The 24,753-nt window shown below is 40.4% G+C and overlaps 3 protein-coding genes across 8 annotated transcripts; 2 read left to right on the top strand and 1 right to left on the bottom strand.

The window, feature by feature from the left end:
• Window positions 1-262: 262 nt before the first annotated feature.
• LOC142376726 (bactericidal permeability-increasing protein-like) lies at window positions 263-10,558 on the top strand. 3 transcript variants are annotated; one of them, XM_075460228.1, is made up of 17 exons: window positions 263-515; window positions 1,665-1,763; window positions 1,945-2,055; window positions 2,142-2,256; window positions 2,349-2,480; window positions 2,559-2,714; window positions 2,829-2,892; window positions 4,740-4,800; window positions 4,879-4,970; window positions 5,065-5,241; window positions 6,236-6,295; window positions 6,388-6,555; window positions 6,639-6,706; window positions 6,790-6,832; window positions 6,911-6,974; window positions 9,275-9,351; window positions 9,496-10,558. In XM_075460228.1, the coding sequence occupies exons 3-17, from the start codon at window positions 1,953-1,955 to the stop codon at window positions 9,535-9,537; spliced, it is 1,422 nt and encodes a 473-aa protein (XP_075316343.1). In that variant the 5' UTR covers window positions 263-515; window positions 1,665-1,763; window positions 1,945-1,952; the 3' UTR covers window positions 9,538-10,558. The 3 variants fall into 3 exon arrangements, with proteins under 3 accessions (XP_075316343.1, XP_075316344.1, XP_075316341.1); XM_075460229.1 differs by lacking the exon at window positions 1,665-1,763 and having other exon boundaries at window positions 1,948-2,055; XM_075460226.1 differs by lacking the exon at window positions 1,665-1,763 and having other exon boundaries at window positions 264-515.
• On the bottom strand, window positions 9,977-18,670 carry cdk5rap1 (CDK5 regulatory subunit associated protein 1). Its single transcript, XM_075460225.1, has 13 exons — window positions 18,201-18,670; window positions 17,544-17,647; window positions 17,420-17,454; window positions 15,887-15,987; window positions 15,605-15,815; window positions 15,401-15,521; window positions 13,400-13,630; window positions 13,098-13,195; window positions 12,927-12,982; window positions 11,904-12,034; window positions 11,659-11,808; window positions 11,399-11,539; window positions 9,977-10,357 (listed from the first exon to the last, which is right to left on the bottom strand). The coding sequence occupies exons 1-13, from the start codon at window positions 18,469-18,471 to the stop codon at window positions 10,208-10,210; spliced, it is 1,800 nt and encodes a 599-aa protein (XP_075316340.1). The 5' UTR covers window positions 18,472-18,670; the 3' UTR covers window positions 9,977-10,207.
• Window positions 18,671-20,730: 2,060 nt separating this feature from the next.
• ghrh (growth hormone releasing hormone) lies at window positions 20,731-22,934 on the top strand. 4 transcript variants are annotated; one of them, XM_075460222.1, is made up of 6 exons: window positions 20,731-20,864; window positions 21,138-21,228; window positions 21,883-21,999; window positions 22,298-22,402; window positions 22,522-22,647; window positions 22,756-22,934. In XM_075460222.1, the coding sequence occupies exons 2-6, from the start codon at window positions 21,149-21,151 to the stop codon at window positions 22,766-22,768; spliced, it is 441 nt and encodes a 146-aa protein (XP_075316337.1). In that variant the 5' UTR covers window positions 20,731-20,864; window positions 21,138-21,148; the 3' UTR covers window positions 22,769-22,934. The 4 variants fall into 4 exon arrangements, with proteins under 4 accessions (XP_075316337.1, XP_075316338.1, XP_075316339.1 ...); XM_075460223.1 differs by having other exon boundaries at window positions 21,123-21,228; window positions 21,895-21,999; XM_075460224.1 differs by having other exon boundaries at window positions 21,123-21,228; window positions 22,334-22,402.
• The last annotated feature ends 1,819 nt before the right edge of the window (window positions 22,935-24,753 follow it).

Genomic DNA, 24,753 nt, shown 5'->3' with positions numbered 1-24,753 from the left:
CTTCTTGTAAAGCACTTTGTAAAATCCTTTTATAAAATGATCTTTTATTGTTTCTATTTTTATCATATTACTACAGTCAAATGTAATGATAGTTCTTGGTGAAGGTGCACCATAACTGGTCAAACAGGACTGACAAAGAGCTTATCGTGGTTCATTCTTTGAAAGCTGGCATGTTGAACAATGCATTTGTGTTTTCTTTCGTTTGTGCTATTCTGGTAAGGAAAACAAGGAACTAAGAAAAGAAGTGTAACTGTAGGTCTCAGCATCTTTCTTATCTTAAAAACACTCAGATAAGCCATAAGCCACCTCTGCTACTGCAATCAAGACGCATGACAAATACCAAGTTGGCTTCAAGTTTGTGGGCTGGTCCCCTTGCTAGGTTCAGTTCCTGATTGAGTAAGTAAATTAGAGGCCATGTGCCTCTCTTCCTCTTTCACTCTGCCTGGTTGACAATCCAACTGACTCGCTGTCAGAGAAAGGACAAATCATCCGTTCCTCACAATCTGCTGCTTCAGGTAAGACTGAGATTATGTTTGATGCTTAATTTTTCTAAGGATAGAAATGCTATTAACCACACGACTCAAATTGAGTGTGAATGAATGTTACATTCTGAAAATGTTACCATTATAATTGATTGCATCTGGTTTTACATTAGGTTGGTGATTTAATTTATTTTTTTGTATTCATATGCTAAAAGATTTCAAAATGACTTTGCAGTAGACTCTTTTTTTATCTGCTGAATGTTGTTTAAAAAAAAAAGGAATGATTTGGATGAGCATTATGTGTCTTTGTTAAAAATCTAAGCGATCTAAGTGATGATACCTTGGTTTGTATAGTCTTTACACCCCGTTTTAAAGCGAATGTTTTCCATTCGTAAAGCCTGCAACATGTCTATTCTGATTAAAATATCCATGCATGAAGTGAACAAGAATTGTGGGCTCCATCTTGAATCTCAGCCTAATTTAATAAAGTTCCGACTTGCCTGCTGACTTATCAGGGTCATGTGGTTTCATCACAGACAATGACGGTCTCTTTCATATGCTTCCCTGACCCAGAGATCCCAAACACACTCAGCTAGCTGAGGTAGAATGCTGAAGCTACTTTACTGCATACTTGTTGCTAACTGGCACTTCAATGGCTCCCGGTTCATTTTAGAGTCTATTTTAAAATTTGTCTTTAAATGTCTTCGTGGCCTTGCCCCACCGAACCTGTCTGGTCTGCTTTAACTGTACGCCCCTTCACGTTCTCTCAGGTCAGCAGATCGGTCATTGTGAGTCGTCCCAAAAACAATTGGAAAACTTATAGTGGACCATGCATTCTCAGCCATTGTCCCAAAACTGTGGAATGAGTTCCCTTTACACATCAGACAGGCCAACTCACTCACTGTTTTTAAGTCCTCTCATTAAAAACTTTTTTTTCCCCATCGGCTTTTAATTCAGTCTGAGGTTGTTGGCTTTTACTGTGACTTTGTTTTGTTGTTCGTTTTTATTGTTTTATGATTTTAATGTTTCACCTTCTGTTTTATATGCGTGTACAGCACTGTGTTGTTTTTAAAGCGCTATACAAATAAAGTTGGGTTGGATTGTTTACCACATTTCAGAGTAATAAATACATGAGCACATACAAAAGCATATATGTCATATGTATGATTCATTCGAATGCAGCATTTCTGCCATCCATCCATTTTCTGTACCCGCTGAATCCGTCGGTCGGGTCTCGGGGGGGCTGGAGCCTATCCCAGCGGTCATCGGGCGAGAGGCGAGGTACACGCAAATTGTTAGTTTGTATCAAATAGGTCATCATTGTCTGCAGGAGGAAGCCTCCTGCAAATATTCTTTGCAAGACAGTAACAAATCCAACCACACAAAAGCAGAGGCTTTTTGAGTTTGCACCTCCACGTTCGCAAAAACCTGAGATTTGATGATCTTGCTGTGCATTTCCCAGAAGTCAAGATGTTCCTGTGCTTTTGGGTGGCTCTGGTGGCTCTCATACCTGCAACGTTTGCCATAAATCCGGGAGTAAAGGTCAGCCTAACAGAGAAAGGCCTTGAATATGGTAAGGCTGAGAGCTGAAGCATTCTTTTTCAGTCGTTTGATTTCTCCAGGGTTTGATCATCAAGGAATTGTCTTGCCTTTTACTAGGCAGACAACTGGGCATCACGTCCATGCAGCAGAAACTCAAATCCATCAAAATCCCAGACATGTCAGGGAAAGCGGAGGTTTCTCCCATTGGCAAGGTCAAGTACAGTTTGTCAAAGTAAGACAACAGTTTATTCAACACAACTCTAAATTCTGTTAAGACCTGGGAGCCTTAACTGTCCCAACATCCAACCAATGTGTTTCTTCCAGCATGCAGATCGTGAATGTGGGGTTGCCGCAGTCCTCAGTGAATCTTGTGCCTGGGACTGGAGTCAGACTGAGTATTGGTAACGCTTTCATCAGTCTGCGCGGAAACTGGAGGGTCAAGTACCTCAGAATAATGTGAGTGAGAGAAGAGCTTTCCTTTACAAAGTGCAAATACTTTCTGCTGCAGCAGTGGCTCATACAGTATTTCAACAGAAAGGACAGCGGCTCTTTTGATTTGAATGTAAATGGACTTACAATCACTACAAGTATCGCCATCAAGAGTGATGAGACAGGCCGGCCAGCGGTCAGCAGTGTTAACTGTGGAGCCACTATTAGCAGAGCAAGCATCAAATTTCACGGTGGAGCTAGGTAAGAAAAACCCGGCTGCACTCTGCTTGAACCCATGTGAGAGAATGTGGGATTAAGCCCTTTTTACTTGTCATGCTGCATTGTCCTAATATCTATGGTTGGTGTTTGTTTCAGCTGGCTGTATAATCTCTTCAAAAGCTTCGTAGATAAGGCTTTGCGTAACGCTCTACAGAAGCAGGTGAGCGCTAACCAGCCAATAGGCTGACCACCCCTTTTTCACACAGTATTTGTAGCTTAAAGAACTGGGCTAGTTTGGAGGGTTTGGGCCTTTTCTGACAGAGGACGTGACTGAACATACGGCAAAAGTGTCCGTAAATGAAAGCAAAGCTACATTTAAAAGTAATGGTATCGTCAGCAAGATCTATCCAAACTGTCCCTTGGTGGATACATCACTTCCGTATCATAATCCATGACACTAGTATTAGTTTGAGGGTCTGTGGTCTGTTGACTTGTGTGCAGAAAAAAAATCATTAATGTGCCTTCACAAGACTTATTCCGTCATTTGCCTGCCTCAGACACATTGCTTCAATTCAAGATCAAAAGCCCCCAAGAGGCATGTCTTCCCCTTACTGTGCACTTTTCAAGAGGCTTGATTTACTCAAAGCTGGGCGTGCTTGTAGATGGCCACTGCTGGTAACAAGAGCAGTAACTGATGACAGCACACGGGAAGCAATGAGAGTGTCCGTGGGTCATGGACCCATGAAGTTCATGCAGGCAGATACTGTATAAACTACACTTTACCACATTGTAAAAAGAACCCTAATCATGATTATTTTCTAACCCTAACCAAGTTATGTTACAGCCTGAAGCCAAACAGGAAGAGACAACATTTTGATGTAACATGTTGCGTTTTATATGTAACCAAATGGAGTCCATGAATATGACGACTGCGTTGCAGAATTAATGTATTTGAGCCCTAAACCTTACTAATGTTATCGTCTCAACCCAACCAGGAAGTGACAAATGCGTTTTAGTAAAGTGTTGTCGTGTTATTGATGGAATGTAACTCTGAAGTAAGAGAAAAAGAAAGAAAAAAGTTGGCATATGATCGTATTAATCTCATAAGACATTTAGTTGAAAGCGCTGCATGTGGCTGCTCCAATTATGAGGACTTCTACAGCGAAAGACTCAAAAATGATGCCTGCACTGAGGTGGAAATGCTCATATAGTCCTTTTTCCCTCCTGACCCAGTGGCAGTGATATTTTACATTTGTTGGACTTGTTGGAACTAACAGAAAAGCAAAATTTCAATATTAGATGTGGAAAACTCACTGAACCAGTTTCATTGGCAAGGATAGAGATGGATGGTGACAGTGTTCCTAATCATGCAAAATACATACATTTCAGTGTGTAATGCGATAATTAAGAGTCCAGTTATCTGTATTAACCATGTTGCTGACAAAACTACAGTGAGGTGCACTTACTTTATGTCAGGTTTAAATTCTGAACAAAAGTCATGTTATCCATTTGGTGCAATTTCTACACCTGCCCTTCTGTTTTCTTTAGTAACATTTGCTTTTTATTGCTGGTAAAGAATGCATCTCATATTCAGGAGGAAAGTCCGCCTCGCAGTGAATTCTCATGTGACTTTCTGGGATCATATAATGATGACTGAAGCCAATCTTCTATTTCCCTACAAAGAACAGTGGTGTGATCAGTGCTGGTGCACAAAAGTCATGCAATCCGTAGACTCTGCACTACGACCAGCAGACATAAAAGGCCTTGCGGTGTGCTCAAAGATTTTTAAAAAGCCAAAAAAGGCATAATTTGCATAATTCGGCTCCTGGTGATGGGGCATTTTCTGACAGAAAAAAGAGTAATATCACAGAATGTCCAGTTTAAATTATCTTTAAACAAAGCCTGAAATTAAGGAATTATTTGAATAGTACATTCTCATTTAAGGAGGCTCTGCTGTTTGTTAACTGTTAACTGATTTCAGAATGATCCATTTCAAAGTGACTGTCTAATGGCAACTTTTTGTTATGGAGTTCAGATGTATTGTTCCTCTTTTTCTCACTGTTGCAGATCTGCCCTCTGGTGGCTGAAGCAGTATCCGATTTAAACCCTCGTCTGAAAACTCTCAATGGTAAAACATCCTCTTTTGTAAATCCTTTAGATGTTTTACTAATACAGAATGTAAGAGTGATCTTCTACCCCATTGCAGTTTTGGCCAAGGTGGACCAGTACGCAGAGATAGAATATTCAATGGTGTCGTCGCCAGAAGTTTCAAATTCGTCTATAGATTTTAGCTTAAAGGTGAAGAAATGTTACCCATCAAACATTTGTGAGGGATCTATAAATTAAGCTTTGTTGTAATCAAACTTTTTTTTCCCCACTTTTCTGTTTTTAGGGGGAATTCTACAACATTGGGAAGCATGAGGAGCCTCCGTTCGCCCCAGCAGCCTTTTCCCTGCCACCCCAGGCCAACAACATGTTGTCCATTGGCATATCTGCCTTTACAGCCAACTCTGCAGCCTTCGTCTACAACAAAGCCGGAGCTCTAAGCCTGTACATCACAGATGACATGGTGTGCTAAACTCTACTGAACTCTACTCTCTGCAGCGTCTATGTCCACGTCGCAAAATATTACAATTTCAGCAACAACAACAAAAAAAATTCACTTTCATGCAAGAAATTGCTGATATGAAACTTGTCTTGCCTACTCATGATTCCTTCATTTTCTGCTGACCTGCACTCTTCTGCAAATGGTTAGGGTAAGAGCTTGTTCATACTTGCACAGAGATATGCATATGCATCGCTTTCAGCTCATGCAAAGTGAAGCATTGAGGTAGGATTCACACGGACGTGATTAATTAATGCTCGTCGGTGGATGGGACAGTCGTTTAGAGTTGTTGCCAAATCAGTCACGAGAGCAGACGTGTGATTAGTCAAGCGATTTGTGCTGCCAACTGAAAAGCGAAGCCCAAAACACAGAATTCAACTTAACAACACAGGAGATCACGCCATTCAGAGGGGGCAAGAAGCGAGACTGTTGATGCCTGAAACACAGGTGCGAATCCGTCCTTTGTCAACATGGATGGAATAGTGTGTAGTCCTTCAAAAAGCTGAGAGCATGTAGCCCTCAAAGATGATGCAACCCTTAGGTCCAATGCCGATCCGTTGAAGAATAGTTTGAGTCCGGAGGGGCCGGCAACAACAGATCACAGATCAACAGAGCACAGAAAGCTCAGACAGCAGCTGCACTGGACGATCTTCCTTATTTTAACGCCTATCATTCACCAACCATAAAGCAGAGCTTTGTCTATTTGACAAAGCTAAATGGCCAACATCCCACCAACACAACCAAGAGCAGTCCACATCTCAGATTGTTCCACATATTTCTTAGACAGCCCCCAAGTGGCACCAAAACACTACATAAACATCTCACAATTGACAATCCTGACTTGTAAAACTACTTTTGAACAGGTAGACAAATGTATATATTCTTCATTTTTATGGTGAGACTGGGATGGTCCAGGATGATACACTAATCTACAACTTTTCTTGCCCTGTCAAAACAGATCCCACAAGGTTCTCCTTTCCGACTTAACACCAGAACATTTGGACTCTTCATCCCACAGGTGACATTTCATTCCACCGATTGTTAAGACGTGTAAGCAATGTTGACAGTTTGTCAGTAATGTACCTCGCCCATTTTTTTTTTTTTTTTTAGATTGCCAAGCAATATCCAGGTCTGATGATGAAACTCCTGGTTAAAACAGTGAAAAATCCCATCATCACCTTTGATCCCAAGAACATGACAGTTCAAGCCACTGCCACAGTGACAGCCTACGCCATCCAACCAAACAGCACACTTTCCCCTCTTTTTGTCCTGAACTTGGTACGTTACAGAGCTGATGTTATGCAAAGTCATTGCATTATTTAGAAATATCCCTTGAGCCGTTTCCGCCTTTGTTTTGGCAGGAGAGCAGTGTCAGCACCCATGTATTTGTTACCGGAGTAAGGATTGCTGGCTCCGTCACCCTCAACAAGTGAGTTCCCGAGAACCAGCACGGATACATTCATTCAGGACGTCCTTGTTAGGACACATTCTAATTTTGTTTCATTTATTCAGAATGGATCTGACCTTGGCCACAAGTTATGTAGGACAGTTCCAGGTAAGAGTCGCATTCTAATACAAGTCACTGCGAGTACTGTTGGCATCAACTCAAACTAACCGGAATTCCTAACTACAGGTCGGCTCCCTTGACAGGATATTCCAAATGGTCCTGAAACTGGTCGTGTTACCCAAACTAAATGGTGAGTTTTAAAATTGTGTTTTTGGATCATATGCTTGCTTTTCAAACCCCAAGGAAAATTTCATCAATCTACATTATATTTCTGTAAGAGCGTTGAATTTTGGGACATTTTTCAGGACTGGTTTTGATTCTGTGTTGCCAGAGTGTGTGTGGTCTGGTGAATCTGGTTTTCTTTTGCATCTTGTGGATGGCCTCTGTGTGTCTCTTAAGGGCTTTTGAGATATTTTAAGATTTTAAGGGCTCTCTTAAGATCTCCACTGATTCCTCGCAAACACAGGGGTCTACACGTTGATCACATTTTGCTGCCACTTTGGGGTAAAATCAGAAATATGTGGAATATGTTCGGAGCTGTGTGCTGCCCTTAGTTGTGTTAGCGCTGTTGTTGTTCCTTTAGCTTTGCTCTGTTGCTGAAAAGACATAAGTAAAATAGGGGAAAAAAATCTGCTTTGTGATGGAGTGAAACCAAGTGTTAAAATAGCGAAGACTGTCCAGTTCAGCTGTTGTCTGAGCTTTTTAACCGGTGTTTCTTTGCCATTGTAATTTTTGGCACTTCATCCTATTTGTTGTCATATTGGTTCTTGTTGACCCCTCCCGGCCCTAGCCAGCTCCAGCAAACATTGAACCAATCAGCCTTCAATCAATGTGTGGAGTCATCTCTGGAGCCTTTGCATTGTTCTTTGGAGAACTGAATGTTTGTCTGTCTGCTGTAGCTGGGCACACTGATAGCTCCATAGAGGTATAAAATATTTCTTATGGGAAACATGGCATAAAGATGCAAGATGGGAGGAAGGCAAGCCAACGGGCTAATTTAATTCTATGGGCAATGTTCTGCTAGTGAACCTTAAGTCCTACAATTCATGTGGATGCTACTTTCTCTGGCGAAATTGCTACATCTTCAATGTTAATTTGACGATAAAACAGTTATTCACAAAACACAAGATATGCCCAATACTGCATTTACTTTCATAACTACAACATGTTGTCCTGTAGCTTAATGAAGTGATTTGTTCTGAAATCGCCGCCGTTCACTGAGGAAATCATGTTATGAAGCCGCCACTAACAGCCAGGCTTCCGAGCCGAGGGCTGCCCGGCTTCAGGAGGGGGCGGGAGAGTCAACCTTTTTTCTACAATTCTTGGTCATCATTGGCTAAAGCGACAAAAACTCATCACTTCCGAGGCTGCTTGGCGTCTCTGGGGGTAGATTAGACGTGGGCGTGTCAATATGAGGGGCTGTGTCGTGATGATTGGAGTTAGTGTTTGTCCATCATGAGAAAGAAAAAATGCTCCACAGATTCTGATCCAGCCACAGATCCAGCCATTTACAGGTCTTAGATTCAATCATACTTGATCTTGGCCTTGCTGTGTGAATTTTCAAAGTCTATACCTTCTTTCTGTGTATTCGCTGGGCATACTTGTCATACTAGACACAGCTATGTTATAACTAATTCTTTTTAACTTTGCTATCTTCTGCTTTGGGATGGCACGAGCCACTACAACCCTGAACGTGTAATATAGGCTTCCCCTGTTTTAAAAGTCAGCAGCCGCCACTGCTGTACCGTTGACCCTAACATTGCTGCTGAACTAGAACACTCTAGTTGGCAGTGGCCTCTTTCATTGGGATAATGAACTAACCATACAGTAAATAAGTGGTTCAGGAAAGTGTTCAGGAGCACAACGATGAGTAGGAGAAGTTGACTTAGCCTCCGAATTTTACAAAACTCAATCTAATCAAAAATGTGCAGGATGTGCTGGATATAAAGATTGATCAATGGGGGCCCAATCTCATTTTACAGGTTCAAAAGATCCTCTACTAACAGATTGGTGCCAGATATCACAGCATAGATCTGGTGGAGTCCAAGCCTCGATCAGCGGAAAGGGGGGACCAACTCAATATTGGGTGGTCCTAACTGATTAGCATTTACTGCTAAATATTTACCAGATGTCCTCATCACCACTCAGGGTATAGATGAGATTTGGCTTTAAACAATGTACTGAAACACCTCCACCAATGGTGTCAAGATGCAAACTTTACTTTTTATTTACCCTACAAGTGGTAGCACAGTAACAGCATCCCAACAGTGTCTGTACTTTGAGTATCACTTTATAAAATATATGTCATTGTGATCCAGATACATTTGCAAAGTCAGTGACTTCCATAATTACCCTTTTATGTAAAGTGTTCGGATTTGAATTCAATCCAAAAAGCTGAATTATAGCCTACAAGCCCATCTAATATCACTGTGCTGTTTGATGAGTGACATTTTTGTGACTTAAACTAAACTGATTCATTTCACTTCATAGCTCAACTTGCTAAGGGATACCCACTTCCTACCATTGGAAAGATGAAGCTTGTGAACACCCAGCTTCAAGTCCTAAAGGTTAGAGACTTGATGTTTTCTGCATTTATATATAGATTTTTCACAAGATCTCGGTTTTTTTTAATGAAGAATTTAATAGAAAGATCCCATTTCTGGTTGATGAATATCATAAATTATCTCCAACTTTCTGTGTGTTTTCCGTAGGACTACATGCTGATCGGGACAGATGTTCAGTTTACGGGATGAACAGCAGATTTTTTTTTAAAAGGATGAAATGAATGACTATTCCTCCTCCTGAGAGAAGTTTGATGTTGGGCTTCTCCTCAGATCTTTATCATCTTGTGTTTTCTACGTGTTGTTTTTTTCTTTAAATGTCAAGCTTATCTTTCCTGAATTGTGGACGAGGCAACAGTGTTACTGCGGTCCTGTCATAACAGGGGACACTGTGCAGAGCGGGGATTCATCGCACTCACCTTTTTACAAATAGCACGCTCTATTCCAAAGCACACCACAGCACTTTCTGCTGCTGACTTTGGCTAAATTCTCTCCCCAACTTTCCGACTTTGTGGTGCGATTCTGCAAATGTGCTGATCAGTGATATTTTTACTGTGGCCAGAGAACCCCATGAAAACGCCCCGGCATCAATCAGACATCACTGCTCAAGAAAAAACGCATCAGTCACGTGTATTAAACAAATTCTTTCTTTTACATCAACTAAACAGGACTTCAGTAAGTCGAGCAGTGACCCACATACACATAATTAGTATTGGTAATATAAATAAGTCTAATTAATGTTTTTATAACTCATCAAAACAGTCCAGTTTTATTCAAATGAATACAGTTCCCACAAAATCTGGCTGCGTTTTCAACATCGAGCAACAAAGAGAAATCTTTCTTGCGGTGTCACCTGATCCCATTAATGACTCATTTGGAACATGGTTGCGTTTGGGGCCACGTGTCCATGGAGCCGGTCCACAGGCAGAGTCTGACAGTGTGTCAGTGTTCCCCTCAGGGAGCTGTGACTGATGGCCCTGCCTCTCAGGCTCTGCGAGTTGGCTGACAAGATCTGAACCAAAAACAGAGGACGCTGACAAATGAGGGACAGGAATGCAGCAGAGTGACATCAGATACATCTGTGTTAAAATAATGTCCAACCACTGATATTTTTCATGCTGTAATCACGGTGCATTGAGGTTATGGTTAATGTGTCATAACCGGACATCTTTTATGATTCTATTAAAGGTTTGAAGTATTTTCAGATGTGGAATGGATTTTTTTATCTGAGTACTAGTATATACAGTTGAGGTGAAAATTATTAGCCCCCCCTCCTCAAGCTTTAATTGGCGGCTCGCACTCGCATTGTAGCTTATAACAATATGGTAACAATAACGATACATTTTTTTCAAATAACATACAGCGAATACTGCACAGTATTAAGTAATTTTATTAAGTTTGCATTTTTGTTGTATTAAGTATTTTTTTAAAGTATTAATTAAGGCTTAATGGTGTTTCCTAAAGGGGGCTCTGTTAAACCTGGCAACGCAGCCCGCTTAAACCACAGTCACACTTGACCGCAGAGCACGCTAGCACGAGATGCAGGCACAATGGATCGGTTTTTAATTAAAAAAAAATGGCAAAAACCAGCACAAAAACCATGCCCATCCTGAATGTCTCACTGTGATTACAACAACAAACTACAAATACAACATGAAGAAAGTCAAGGACATGCATGCCAGCTTCCACTCATCCCAGTATTAAGGTAAATATGGTCTTAATTGAAAATGTATTGGCTGTGTTGTTTCTTTTTTTGTGAGATGTTTTATATGTAGAAATGCATATTTGCAAAAGGGGACTTTAGTATGTTGTCGTAAAAGTGGCTCTTCCCTTGATTTTGCTCTGCCAATGTGGCTCTTTTCAATAAATCGCTTAAGATTCACTTTGCCGGTAAATGAAAACCAACACGGCCAACGACGACACGGTTTCTAAAGGATAAACATTTCACACACCCATGCAAATACGTCCGATCAAATCATTTTGAGCCAATTAATACGGCTCGGTTTCGAAGAAATGATCCACCCCATTAATACGAGTATGAAGCCTCATATACCTTCACCAGCACATAGCCTCCAGCACTGATCGGTGCTGTGCTGGACTCAGCAGGCTGAACGGACACGTCCTCCTTGGGGAAAATCACCTTCGTGTTCCCATCGGTTCTGCCACACAGGTCCTCGGCAGACCTTTTACTTTCCTGAAGAAAAATGGAGACCAGGGTGTTGCTTGGTAACACTAAGGCTGTATGTATGCATGTATCTGTAAGAGTGAGTTGATGCTCATTTGACAATGTCGAGCCATGCGTGCAGCACTCACTCCCTCCACCAGCACAAGCTGTGTGCTGCCAACGAGGGCAGCGTTGACCCTCAGCGCTTCCTCTCTGAACACACCGATGCACTCCTCCAGCCTCCGCTGCTTCACCTCTGCCGCCACATCGTCTTGCAGCCGATGGAAGGCATGCGTCTTCTGAATGTGACCAGCACAAAACAGCCCAACCGTTTCACAGCCTGGATTTTATTCTACGATACACGACACTATAAAAAGGTGCAAGAAGAGCTCACCTTTCGCATACTGTAGGCGAAAAGGAATCCCACGTTGTAGCCCACCTGTCTGATGAGCGAGAGCGTTTGCTGATGGTCGTCCTCCGTTTCGCCACAGAAGCCTGAGATGAAGTCGCTGCTGAGGCTCACGTCTGTCACACAAACATCACTGCTTGGGTATTTTGTTCGATTTTAAAACTAACCTTCGAAGTAAAGACTACAAATGCTAAACCTGTATTTAACCAGGAGACATCTTACAGTGTTCGGGATGTTTTGGGGCAGATCAACTGAAGCCAGGTTCACGCTACAAGATTCACAGATCTGAGGCAAACTCAGGCATCAGTCCCTTTGTGTCAACATTTCAAAAGGAACAGACTTTTACAATAATAAAATTAATAAAAAAATAAATAAATTAAAAACTGCGTTAATGCGCGATAAAATATTTATCACCATTAAATAATTAACAAGTTAACTCGACCAGCCCTAATTTAAACTAACCCATGATATGGATTGTCTTGTATATTTAAGATTTTATTCAGCATTTAAGCTTCACGCACTGCAAATAAAAGTTAACGTCCTATTTATGTACTACACAGTTCATTCAGTACCTTAAACCACTAATCAGTGACCTCTCTCACTAACATGTTGAATTCAACAAGCCGAATCGGCCAAAAAAAATGCCTAAAAGACAGACGCTCACTGGCGCTTCAGATGTTTTGATGGCCGATTGTGGTGTGTAAAGCTGGAAATACAGTCGCTGTTTTACCTCAGGTAAACCAACTCCCAGACTCCCAGTCACAATAGAAGCACACCACATAGCGTGAACAATACAGCAGTACAACGAGGCTAAACAAATCTTGTAAAGGGAACTCGGTTTAAACCCGTCTGCATATACGTCGCTCAGCTTGAAATCTCAGTTCATTTCAGGCAAATAACACAAATTCCTTACTACATACAAAGGAAAAATGTTTGGAGGGCTTAAATGTCTCAATCACAGTGTTACTAACAGACAGCTGATGGTACAGCCTGATTCTAGTTTACTACCTGGGATGATTTGCTTAATGTTCTTCACGAGATCAAGGTAGGCCTCTCTGGTGTAGCTGAACGAGCAGGGAAAGACACATTATTCAAACACCAACCTGGAGTTTTAAGAGATATTACAAAAATAAACTGCTGCGAAACATTCAGTCTGAAGAAAAGACAGCGATTTCTTACCCACGGCGCATTGCTTTCAGAACCTGGTTGCTTCCGCTCTGGGCTGGGAGGTGGATCTGCTTACAAATGTTCGCCCGCTCTGCGATCAGATGCAAAACCTGTCAAACGGCAGCGAGCCCATCAGCTCAGGAAGCCTCGAGAAAAACAACTGAAAACTGCCTCTCATATATCAGGTAAACAAAAGAAATGAACATTCGTATGAGCCCGATAACCGGAAAGCGATGCTTTTGTGGCGAGAGTGAATTTGAGGATGCGTTTACAGCCACGCTTACGAGGTGAGTTTTAAAACTTTTGTCACCTACCTCGTCGGGAAAATCCTTGGGATGAGGAGAGGTGAACCTGATCCTCATGTCAGGATCTATGCGAGACACTTGGTCCAGCAGGTCGGAGAAGCGCAGACCCCCTCGCTTTGTTTGGTAGATGGTCTTAAAGCCGCGGCTGAGCTTCGTCAGGTCCGAACCAGAGAACTGTTCTTGTGAAGTGTCCCTGAAGCTGTTCACATTCTGACCCAGCAGCGTCACCTCCTTCACACCCTGAAACACACACACATACACACACACACACATAAAGCAAGCAGGAATTTAAAGGAGCACTCCACTAAGTTTACAGTGGAGGTAAGAAGCAATGGATGAATCAGAGCCATATTCTGAGCACTCTTTCTTCCCGTCCAAAACTTCGTCCCCGGGTCCGAACATTTCAGAAATGCAGTAAAGTGACGGCGGGACCTGCTGCTGTGATCTCACTGCTGACAGGGTGACAAAGATTGGAAGTTTTCTGTGAGGAATGAACCCCTACTGTGACCGGACGGGTCTGAGGAGCCGGGGAACTCACAGCAGGGATTCTCACAGGGATCGGACGTTTTCAATCCCAGATTCAGCTGAATAGACATCAGTCTCCATGCAGAGCACGGCGCACTTCCAATCAAGATTTACCGGTTTACTGCGTCCAAGAGAGGACGAGCCGTCTTACTTTTCCAGCTCAGGTCAGAGGGCAGTGACTTTAGTTTTTTTTTTTATTATTATTCTGATCCATCTTTTTTTTATCCAAGGGTGATGACATAAACTGTACGGAACAGACAACGTTTTCTGCCGTTTTCCAACCCGCGAAATGATTATTTAATTTCTTTAAACGTCAATGTTAACACTAGCATTTATACGTTTAATCACAGTAAATCCACAATATTTAGTTTACGCCTTAAAACAAACCTGTTAAAGTGTTTAGAAGCTCCTTAATCACCCATAACACACGTAGCAGTTAAACCACTGTGACTTAAGGCTTTGTTAAAAATAAATAAATAAATCTTGGAAATGTAATTTCATTTCTCAGGTTCTGAAGAAACCTTTATAAATGTTAAACTTTATGTTTGCTGCGGTCCAGGCTCCAGGCAGACTGTGTACGTGTTTTCAGTTTTGTAACGCAGTCGTGCTCTGCAAGAACCCAAAAACAGAGGCTGATGTATAAAGCTGGTGGAGTGTGGAAGTTTTTCTGTGCCATCAGAGTTTGAATACGAATTTCTAATCTTGAATTTTTACAGCATCAAAATCAGACTTTGAATTTGAAAAACCAATACAGTGTAAACAAAAATTTAATTTCTAAAAAAAAAAAAAAAAAAAATCTGTGTAAAAAAAATTCAACATCTAAAAATTCAGTGGAAAAAGAACCAGACTCAACATCCAGGTAAACAGGGAGAAGCAATCGATCCCTGTCTCAATTCATCCAACGGCAGCCAATCAAGTTGGACAGATCAGCTCAATAGATATGAGTAATATCTATTTCACTAACATAAATGGCAAATAAAGTAAACTCACTCACCGAAGCACCATCACCCGCGTTGGTGGACGTGGCTGATCTGTCCTTGATTGGCTGCCGTTGGATGAATTGAGACAGGGATCGATTGCTTCTCCCTGTTTACCCGGATGTTGAGTCTGGTTCTTTTTCCACTGAATTTTTTGAAGTTGAATTCTTTTACACTGATTTTTGTTTTTAGAAATTTAGTTTTTTTCTACACTGTTGGTTTTTCAAATTCAAAGTCTGATTTTGATGCTGTAAAAATTCAATATTAGAAATTCATATTCTAACTGATGGCACAGAAAAACTTCCATAGTGGAGCTCCGAGCTGAAAACAGCAGCCGTTTCTGACGGCTCATTTCTGCCACGTGTTGCACTGCACAGACGCTTCTGACCCACTTTCATCTGTTAATTCGTGCCTATAGAGAGAAGTAATTATTTTTCTTCCATCCATCCATTTCAAGGTGGACATGTGGAAGCTCTCTAAAGGAGCGCTGAGGGTCCAACTGATTTACCTGGTCAGAGAGCATACGGACTTCCTCCAGGATGGAGATGACCGGCCGACTCCTCTCTCTGCCTCTGGTGAAGGGAACGATGCAGTAACTGCACATGTTGTCACAGCCTCGCATGATGGACCTGCCAGCACACAGAGACGTCAGACGCAACGCAAAGATGCTGTAGACGGTGGCTTTCATATACGTGGGTGAGGAACAACGTACACAAAAGCACTGTGACCCCGAGGAGCGTGGTGAACGGGCATGATGTCAGCGTAGGTCTCCTCTAAGGACAGCAGCACATTGCTGGCTTGTTGGCCTCCGTCAGCGGTGGTTAAAAGGCGGGGGAGGTCCCGGTAAGCATCTGGGCCGGCCAGAACGTCAACCAGCTTCTCCCGCTCCAGAAGCTCCGTCTTCAGCCTCTCTGCCATGCAGCCTGGAACCACACGCCCATGAACACATCCTTACAGCCTGTGCGTGTTGCACAAAGAGTCTAAGACGCCTTACCTAAAACCCCTATTTTCATTGGTGAGCAGGTCTTCAACCGCTTCTTCTTCATGGCTGTCAGTTGCTGCAGTCTGTTCCAAATGGTTTGCTCAGCCTTTTCTCTGTCGAGAGAATGAATCACTGTCGGTTGGTTTGGTGAATAAGTCTGCAAAAACAGCTTTTCAGAGTTTGACATTTTCGAAAAAGCCATTTATGGAAGTTTTTCTGTGCCATCAGAGTTTGAATAGGAATTTCTAATATTGAATTTTTACAGCATCAAAATCAGACTTTGACTTTGAAAATTCAACATCTAAAAAAAAATTCAATGGAAAAAGAACCAGACTCAACATCCGGGTAAACAGGGAGAAGCAATCGATCCCTGTTTCAATTAATCCAACGGCAGCCAATCAAGTTACGCTCCGTTGGACAGATCAGCTCAATAGATATTGAGTAATATCTATTACTCAAAAGTTTAATTTTTTCCACTGAATTTTTTTCAATTAATTTTTTTCCATTTAAAGGGACACTATGTAATAAATTAAGTCATTTATTAGCTCAAATCAACATATTCATTCATAAATTAGTCCTCATTGGTGTAAAATTATCTCTGTCAAAAATCTCACTTATCCTCCTGAGTGAAGAATAACTTGTCTGTATCTACACAGAGCGGGCAAGCTCTATGGAGGCTGCCATGTCCTTCCGGTCTATGAAAAACGACGAAGTGCCGAGAGGGACATAAAGCACTTTGAATCGCGTTTTCCCCAACGCCAGGCCTGCAAGCGGAAATGACGTCATTTTGACGTCACGTCCGCCGAATGGCTTATTACTGGCGCTAATGCTAAATAGATTTTATCTCGTAAATGATCCCACTAATAATGCACTGATTGTTACCAAACTTCTGCCGTAGTACACATAGGCTCTTAACTCACAAAACGAGGCATTAGAAAGTTTGTAAGTTTACCGGGAGTTTATTTAAAAGAACACTTTCCAGATAGCAACTACACACTGCTGCTAACGCTAACGCTGCGTCGACGTCACTTCCGGTAACTCCCGGAATATGATTTGCACACCAAAGGCTATGTCAACTTATGTTATCTGACATGTTTTCTGTCATCTGTATTTATAGTGTTGTTGTATGTGTGTTATGTAATCCTTTGTACTGTGTGTCTTGATGTCCTTTTGTTTGTATGGACCTTGAGTCTGAAGCCATAGCTTCTTGAATCTTGACACATACCGCTTGCCGTAGTTGCAACGGACATTTGAAAACGCGAGGCGCTAGAGAGCAAATTCATTCAACTTTGCAGTATAAAATTGCACCACTAGATGGGGGAAGAAATCACATAATGTCCCTTTAATTTTTTGAAGTTGAATTTTTTTTTTAGATGTTGAATTATTTTACACTGATTTTTTTTTTTTTTAGAAATTGATTTTCTTTTTACACTGTTGGTTTTCCAAATTCAAAGTCTGATTTTGATGCTGTAAAAAATTTAATATTAGAAATTCGTATTCAAACTCTGATGGCACAGAAAAACTTCCATAACGCTGTCTTCTTACCTTATGGAGCAGGTCACAAGTAGGACAACATCTGCCTGCAAGCACAAAAGCGTCATTATCCATCTCCACCTGATTTAAGTGATTTTAAAAATCACCAAAAAACGTAAATATAGGCCGGCTGTACCTCGTTTAAGTCAACTGTGCGTTGATATCCTTTCTTCTGGAGTATGGACCAGGCTATCTCTGTGTCGTTTACATTCATCTGACATCCGTAGGTTTCAAAATACACTGAAACAAACAAAAACAAACAGCTCGGCACTGATCCAAGCATCACATTCAACTCTGCAGATAGCCTTCAGTCATGTATTGTCTTGTCTTGTTATATGTAATATAATACGGAAGAGTACTATAATGCCTAATGCCAGGCATAAGAAAAAATATTTATATTTTGCCTGTCGAGATTAAAGTCGATATGTCGAGAATAAAGTCAACTCCTCTGCTCCATCATCTAATTACTTTATTGTCGAGATTTCGACTTTATTCTCGACAGGCAAAATATAAATAATTTTTCTTATGCCTGGCCTTAATACTCTTCCGTAATTATAGTCATTGAATTTTTTGAAGTTGAAATTTTTTTCCACTGATTTTTTTTTTAAATGCTGAAATTTTTTTTAAATGCTGAATTTTTTTTCCACTGATTTTTGTTTTTAGAATTGGTTTTGTTTGTTTTACACTGTTGGTTTTTCAAATTCAAAGTCTGATTTTGATGCTGTAAAAATTCAATATTAGAAATTCGTATTCACACTCTGATGGCACAGAAAAACTTCCATACAACACCAACCTCTCCTCGAGTTCCCCATCTCCAGGTGCTCAGGAAGGTAACCCTGTTCGTCTGAGTGCCCTTCATCTGCGGCAGAGCTTCTGTTCTCTGAAAGTCCTTTCACAAAATCCTGAAAACTTGGACCAGAAGCCACCCGACTCTTGAAGCCCTCAGATACTGTTGTCCTCTGCTGTCTTGAGGCCACTGTGGCGTTAGCAAGTTTAGAACAATATCTGGGCTGGACACACCTGGCCCAGTGTTGAGAAACGAATAAGGGTTTCAGAGTCCTCATGCTTAGCTTAGCTACATCAACTTTGTCGTTTTTTTCTGTAAAGAGACTTTCTAAATGGGCAACTATGTACTTTACTTAGCTACTTTCGCCACCGGTTGGTTGCTCAAACTTAAGTCATTTCTCTTTCTTAGAGAATAAGTTACAGTTTAAGCGCTAGCAACGTTGAGTAAATGTCATTAAAAGCGCTGGTGTCGTGTGTACCCAAAGATGTCTACACAACAAGAGGAGTCACTTCCTGCTCCAAATACCAAACGTTACAGGAGCGCGTATCCAAAATATCAAATCAAATTTATTTATATAGCACATTTCATGTACAAACAATTCAAAGTGCTTTACATAAAATAAAAGCATTGCAGCAGGGAGTGGAAGAAGAATTAAAATACATAAAAGAATATAAAGAGAAACAAATAAAATAATTTAAATGAATTTAAAAACAAGCAACAGTCCAGATAAATTAAAAGATATCGTGCAGATTTCATGCACAGACACATGAGAACAGAAATATTTTTAAATCCAGGTTAAAAACGACTTCATTTGGTGAAAGTTTAATCTCCACTGGCAGTTTGTTCCACTTGTTTGCAGCATAACAGCTAAATGCTGCTTCTCCGTGTTTAGTCTGGGGGGAAATATGAGGGGGAAGGTCACACAACAATAATAGTATGAGTGACCCATAAAAATGAGTGAGTTTTTTTGTATTAGAAAAATTATCACAAAGTACATTTGCTGTTGACATCGGCCCAAATTCAGACACAAGTACAAAGGACAAAATCGGCTGTTTTTTTTTTGTTGTTTTTTTTAGCTCTCTGGAACAAATTCACGTAAAGTCACGTATTAGTAATAATGTGATAATCTCACTGTTGGTCTTAATTCTAAGAATAACGACAAGACAGAGATGATGATGACAATTTGCGGTGCAGGTGGAAGTTAACGACGGCGGTCCGTGATTCATCTCAATTTCTGCGCTGCGCGTTAGTCAAAGATGTCCCCCTGTGCGTCTATGCTCACGGTACGTGCGGAAAACTTGACGTGAAACAACGTTCCGCACGACAACGATTGATTTGGGTGGGAATCAGAGTCAAAATGTCAGATTTACGCTTCACATTTAACTGCCCCAAAATGTGGTCCTTTTTTTGATGGACAAGACCACAAGACAGAAGAGGTGTATTAATATCAGAATGTTTTATATAAAAATAAACTTGTCCAAAATGTTTGGGCTGTGTATCCAACAATTGTAAATCAAATCAAATGTGTGTTTTTTGTTTTTTTGTTTTTTGTGAGATAACTGCCTATTCAAATGTATTCTAGTTCCTGAGTTGGCAATATGTTGTGTCATTTGCTCTTGGCACAAGCTGCTTTTTTTCATGGTGTCCTCTCTTTTAGAAACCATTTTGCATTGGACAAAAATATTCCCAATCATCAGGTCTACAGATTCAATTTTTTTTATACTGTAGAAGCTTTGAATGCTTTTAACATTGATTGATTGATTGATTGATTGATTGATTGATTGATTGATTGATTGATTGATTGATTTTTATTTTCGAACATGTATAAAAAAAGAAAATGTATGTAACTATTTGTACATACAAAAGAAAGAAAAAGAGAAATAAAAAAAATACAAATAAATAATTCAATCCCATAAAGTGCTAATACATAACAATAAACCACACATTGTTCGAAAAAGGAATGGGAAGAACTACAATACTTTTTTAGTTTCCCACCCCTTTTGAACTATTCTTCAGTTTGTAAATATCCTAAGTATAATACACCTACATAAATATTTGCCATATATACACTTCCTAAATATCTAAATAAATATATAATCATAAAAATAAATATATACTACACACATATCCTTGTAAATATATATTTAAATATGAATATATATATATATGTATATATAACTATCCCCATAAATAAATATATACCATATACTAATTAAATTACAATAAAACATTACTAGCATTTCAAATGGTGAACCATCTAACAGGTATATTCTTTTCATTTTAATTACTTTAAACATTTTCCTTTTATCACAGCATACCGCGTGGTTATCACAAATTGTAACGCTGGTATTGCCTTGTTGTATTTGTCCATTCAATTATGGTCATGACAATGAACATTTGATTAAGCCAGAGACAGACAGCTCAACTCAAGGAGAGAGAGAGAGAGAGAGAGAGAGAGAGAGAGAGAGAGTGAGTGATGATGTGTGATGTGGGAGTGACCAGGAGCTACAGGTTCAGTATAAACTGACCAAGAACGCAGAGATAACAAACAGTACTGTTCCAGTGTCTCTTTTGTCCAGTTTTTCCTGGCAGTGAGGGACGATGAGAGTGGAAGGCGCCGAGTAGGGGCACAGCAGGGACACTCAAAATTCACATAAAAAGAAAAAATAGGTAACTCTGACAACACACACATACACATACACACACACACACACACACACACACACACTCACACACACACACATCTAATGTGTGCATGTGATACATTTAATATCTGTGCTTTTAAGTGTTGCCATTCTGTCACAGCACACACCTCTGCCTGCTTCAACTTGTGTTTGTTCTGCTGTGCGATGACGCTGGCGGAGGGAAACTGTGGTTTCAGCTTTTTTTTTCGCATGTAATTTCTACTCCTGTCATTTATTCTGGTAGTCCACTCTTCTCCAGGACTAGCTGTGATGATGGAGAAAGCTGCGCTGCTGCTGTTCTGTTGCCTGGTCATTTCTTTATCAGGCTCCCCACTCTACCCATCCATTAGGTAAGTCCTCACTTCTTTTTTTTATAACTGATTTGAAGGAGGGTTTCGAAAGCTATGGAAATTCTTCCTTATTGGTTCACTAATCTATTTTTGCAGATGGAGATTGATAACAGCAGAGGCACTGAACAATGTATTATTATATACACCTGATTACTGGAAAAAAAACACTCCATGATTTGATATTTTGCTAATCTTTATTGAAGAAAAGAGGTAGTAGAGTAACATTCATTGCATTGGTAGTGCACATGTATTTAATACAAAACACTAATTGAGCCTGAGTTTGACAGACTAAAAAAGAAAAAAGAAAAGTCACCTTCATGCTCAAAGTAAATGCAAATGTTGTTTTAAACCTTTCACTGCTTATTTTGCATGTCATAGCTGTGACCTCTGCACTTGTTATGCAAAGAAGGGTCGAGTTGTCTGCATTAGTTACTGTGTTACATTTACTCAGCATTTTAATCACAGTGTCCCACGTCCAAGCTGCAGAACATGTAAATGTACAAGGGTGTGAGCATTTTGTTTTCAACATCCAGCATTATTGAAAAAAAATACTGAATTCTAATCAAATCAGTTTGTGTTCGGTAGGAAATGGAAAATGTTAACTTACTCGAATGAAACACAGGTATGTAAAGAGATATCTAAATGCAATATTAGACATTATCACAGGTTTGGCCAGAGGGATACATCTATCCTGATGACATCTTCTATAAAGTATCCAGCAGAGAAGCTGGAAGAAGACACACGTCCTCCAAGGGAGCGAGCAGAACTGCGGTGCGTATGTTAATATGGACTGAGAGGCTGATGCAAAATATGGAAGGGTCAGCTCATGTTAATCATTTACAAAAATGTATATATTCCACATTAATTCGTATTGTCTCAATCTTTGTAGATTGAGTTTATTGGTAAATTTGATTTATAACCTGAAAGCTCAGCTTAAGTGACACAATTATGAACACACTGCAGCATATCTGCAGTTTTCTTATTTTTTTTCACACCCAAAAAGTCTATTCAATAACACTGCTGTGCATTAAACCAAGCTGATATCAACTGTCCACTGTCCTGATTTTAGCTCAGAACGCCACGCTGATGCCATCTTTACCAACAGTTACAGGAAAGTCCTGGGCCAAATCTCTGCCAGGAAGTTCCTTCAGACAATCATGGGAAAGCGGCTGGGGTAGGTGCAAGAGTGCAAGAGGAATGCTGAAGCTCAAATCTGTGCAAATTCGACACCGATACAAAGGGCCGGCACATAAAAATTAGAACGTGATCGTTTGCTTTTTTTTTTTTCCATAGAGATGAAAGTGAGAGCTACATGAAACGTCAATCAGATATCTATGAAGGGACCTTTAAAGAGGATCTTACATCCATCCAGAGGGACCAGCGATACAGAGGGCTGCATGGGAATGTCATGAGACCCAGGTAAAGGAATGAGATATTCAAACACACCCATGGAAGTTGACACATTAAAATCAGACTTTTCCATGAATAGGTTGGTCGTTTACTAACCTGAGTCTTTCCTCTTCACAGACTGATCAGTTGAGGACAAAGTGAAGACTAGAGCGCCTCCCTTCATGTTCATTGTAGCTTGTTTTCATTTACTTCCTCAGACATGTTAGTTGTAAGTGAAAATCACAACCTTGTCTTTAGTTCCCAATTATTATTAAAGTTCTGCTGTTATTCATTGTTATTAAAAGTTGTGAAGACAACCTACTGCCTGGCTCGTTCTTGCGGGGATAAAAGCATTCTTTTGTTTTCTTGGAAAGGTAGAGGAGAGCTTAGGTTGTGCTGGGGACTGCTCTGGAGCCCTTGGAGTTGATTGTTCAAAGAAGAATGATGCTGTTGAGGAACAGAATGGATAACGCCCAAACTCTAACATAGTGTTTAAACAATGGAGGGTGTTCAGTCAGAGGCTTCTGCGGCTCTGCTGCAACATAAAACGGAACAAGAGGTCATTCCTGCTAACAGCAAAGCTCATACACAGAGACCAATTATGATGATCAATTTATAAATAAAAAGATAAAGAAATTAAAATGACTTCAACAATATCATTTTCATTTGGGATCAATAAGTCCTTTTTAAATTTTATTTAATCAAATTAGCAATCAGGACAATTGGCCAAATTGAACATCAAGCCAATCAGTGTCCTGGTTAGATTAACTTTGCCTCATTTCAAAGGTGGACAAAAAAACAGACTGTGGCAGCAGCCAGACAAAAAAGGTAGTGAAGACCAACAGATTCCTGAAGTCCTCAGTCTTTAGTCTCATAAAGCCTCACATTCTGTTAGATTTTATTCCTATTGAATTAAATACTACCATACCGTCAAAGATTGCTGTCATGCCAGCGCAGCTTATCTGATCAAGTCGTTTATGGTTGAACCTCACTTGTGTAAATTAAGGAAGCGCGAGCTCCTTCCTTGGCTACATGCTAACTTTTGTGTCGAAAGGTTGATAATGATCACACTTAAACACGCGTCGTTCTGATTTTGTGCTTTTTGTTTAATTCACAACATCAAAATCAGTTGCTCGGTTGCAATAGGCCGGATTGTACTTCCCCTTAGAATTAGATGAACATATTTGTTGATCTAAAAACACATTTTGCAAGAATATGACCTTTTGCAGTGCGTACCTTGTGGAGGAATTCTCACATCTCAACTGATAACTGTTCAAACACATCGTTTATTTTGAGTATCTGCTATGTTTGAACTGAGGAATAGTATTTTTAAATATTTTAAAAGTCATATATATTTGTTAATACTTTTGTCAATTCCATTCACAGTGTCTGACCTTATCTGCCAGTTAGAAAAGGTAAGGTTGGACCCCGTGTCACATACTACTGTCAGGCAGGAGGGGGCCTGCTCTGAATCGCCAAGCGATTGTGAAGTCTGACTTTTTCTGGAGAACCATTTTGTGATGCAAATGTATTACTCTTTTGAAAGCATATTGTTTTGAGAAGCAAAACGCTTTATTTTTTAAACCCCAGCCAACTAGCCTTCATCAACGCCAAAACGAGGCTGGAACTCTGCTCACAGGACGCAGCAGGGGGGAAGAAAATGTTCAAAAATGATATTGCTAATATGGGATGTCATACAGCTTCATGTCAAAAGTGGCGAACTATCCCTTTAAGGAGTCCTAAAGTTTAGCACAAGGTGTTGCTGATGACAACTCAATGAGGATTCAGATGCTTTTAGGCGTCTCTGTAAGCTTCGCCAGTGAGCCACAATGAATGGCAGGGGTCACCTGAGTTTGCACTTACATAAAGTTGTCATTGGTTAATAAAACATTTGAAAAGTTCAGATATTAAAGTGCTCATGATAAACCTTCTATGGTTCCTCAACTTTCTATTAGGGGTTGCACCGTGGTGTGGTGGTTCAAACTGTCACCTTGCAGCAAGGTGGTTCCAGGTTCAAATCCCACCTGTGTGGAGTTTGCATGTTCATTCCAGCTTCCTCCCACCATCCAAAAATATGCATGTTAGGTTAATTAGTGATTCTTAAAATGTCCTTGGAGTGTGAACATACATGGCTGT

The sequence above is a fragment of the Odontesthes bonariensis genome, chromosome 3, assembly GCF_027942865.1.
Source record: "Odontesthes bonariensis isolate fOdoBon6 chromosome 3, fOdoBon6.hap1, whole genome shotgun sequence".
Taxonomy (NCBI): Eukaryota; Metazoa; Chordata; class Actinopteri; order Atheriniformes; family Atherinopsidae; genus Odontesthes; species Odontesthes bonariensis.
This window is presented reverse-complemented; position numbering and strand designations above follow the sequence as displayed.

Excerpts from the sequence above, each read along its gene's own strand:
- ghrh (XM_075460222.1), top strand. The coding sequence starts at position 21,149 with ATGATGGAGAAAGCTGCGCTGCTGCTGTTCTGTTGCCTGGTCATTTCT. Across the intron at positions 21,229-21,882 it reads CCACTCTACCCATCCATTAG|ACATTATCACAGGTTTGGCC; the intron begins GTAAGTCCTCAC and ends ATGCAATATTAG. Across the intron at positions 22,403-22,521 it reads ATCATGGGAAAGCGGCTGGG|AGATGAAAGTGAGAGCTACA; the intron begins GTAGGTGCAAGA and ends TTTTTTCCATAG.
- LOC142376726 (XM_075460229.1), top strand. The coding sequence starts at position 1,953 with ATGTTCCTGTGCTTTTGGGTGGCTCTGGTGGCTCTCATACCTGCAACG. Across the intron at positions 2,715-2,828 it reads AAATTTCACGGTGGAGCTAG|CTGGCTGTATAATCTCTTCA; the intron begins GTAAGAAAAACC and ends TGTTTGTTTCAG. Across the intron at positions 4,971-5,064 it reads CTATAGATTTTAGCTTAAAG|GGGGAATTCTACAACATTGG; the intron begins GTGAAGAAATGT and ends TTCTGTTTTTAG.
- cdk5rap1 (XM_075460225.1), bottom strand. The coding sequence starts at position 18,471 with ATGAGGACTCTGAAACCCTTATTCGTTTCTCAACACTGGGCCAGGTGT. Across the intron at positions 15,988-17,419 it reads CTTGTGACCTGCTCCATAAG|AGAAAAGGCTGAGCAAACCA; the intron begins GTAAGAAGACAG and ends TTCTCTCGACAG. Across the intron at positions 13,631-15,400 it reads TCCGTATGCTCTCTGACCAG|GGTGTGAAGGAGGTGACGCT; the intron begins GTAAATCAGTTG and ends TGTGTGTTTCAG.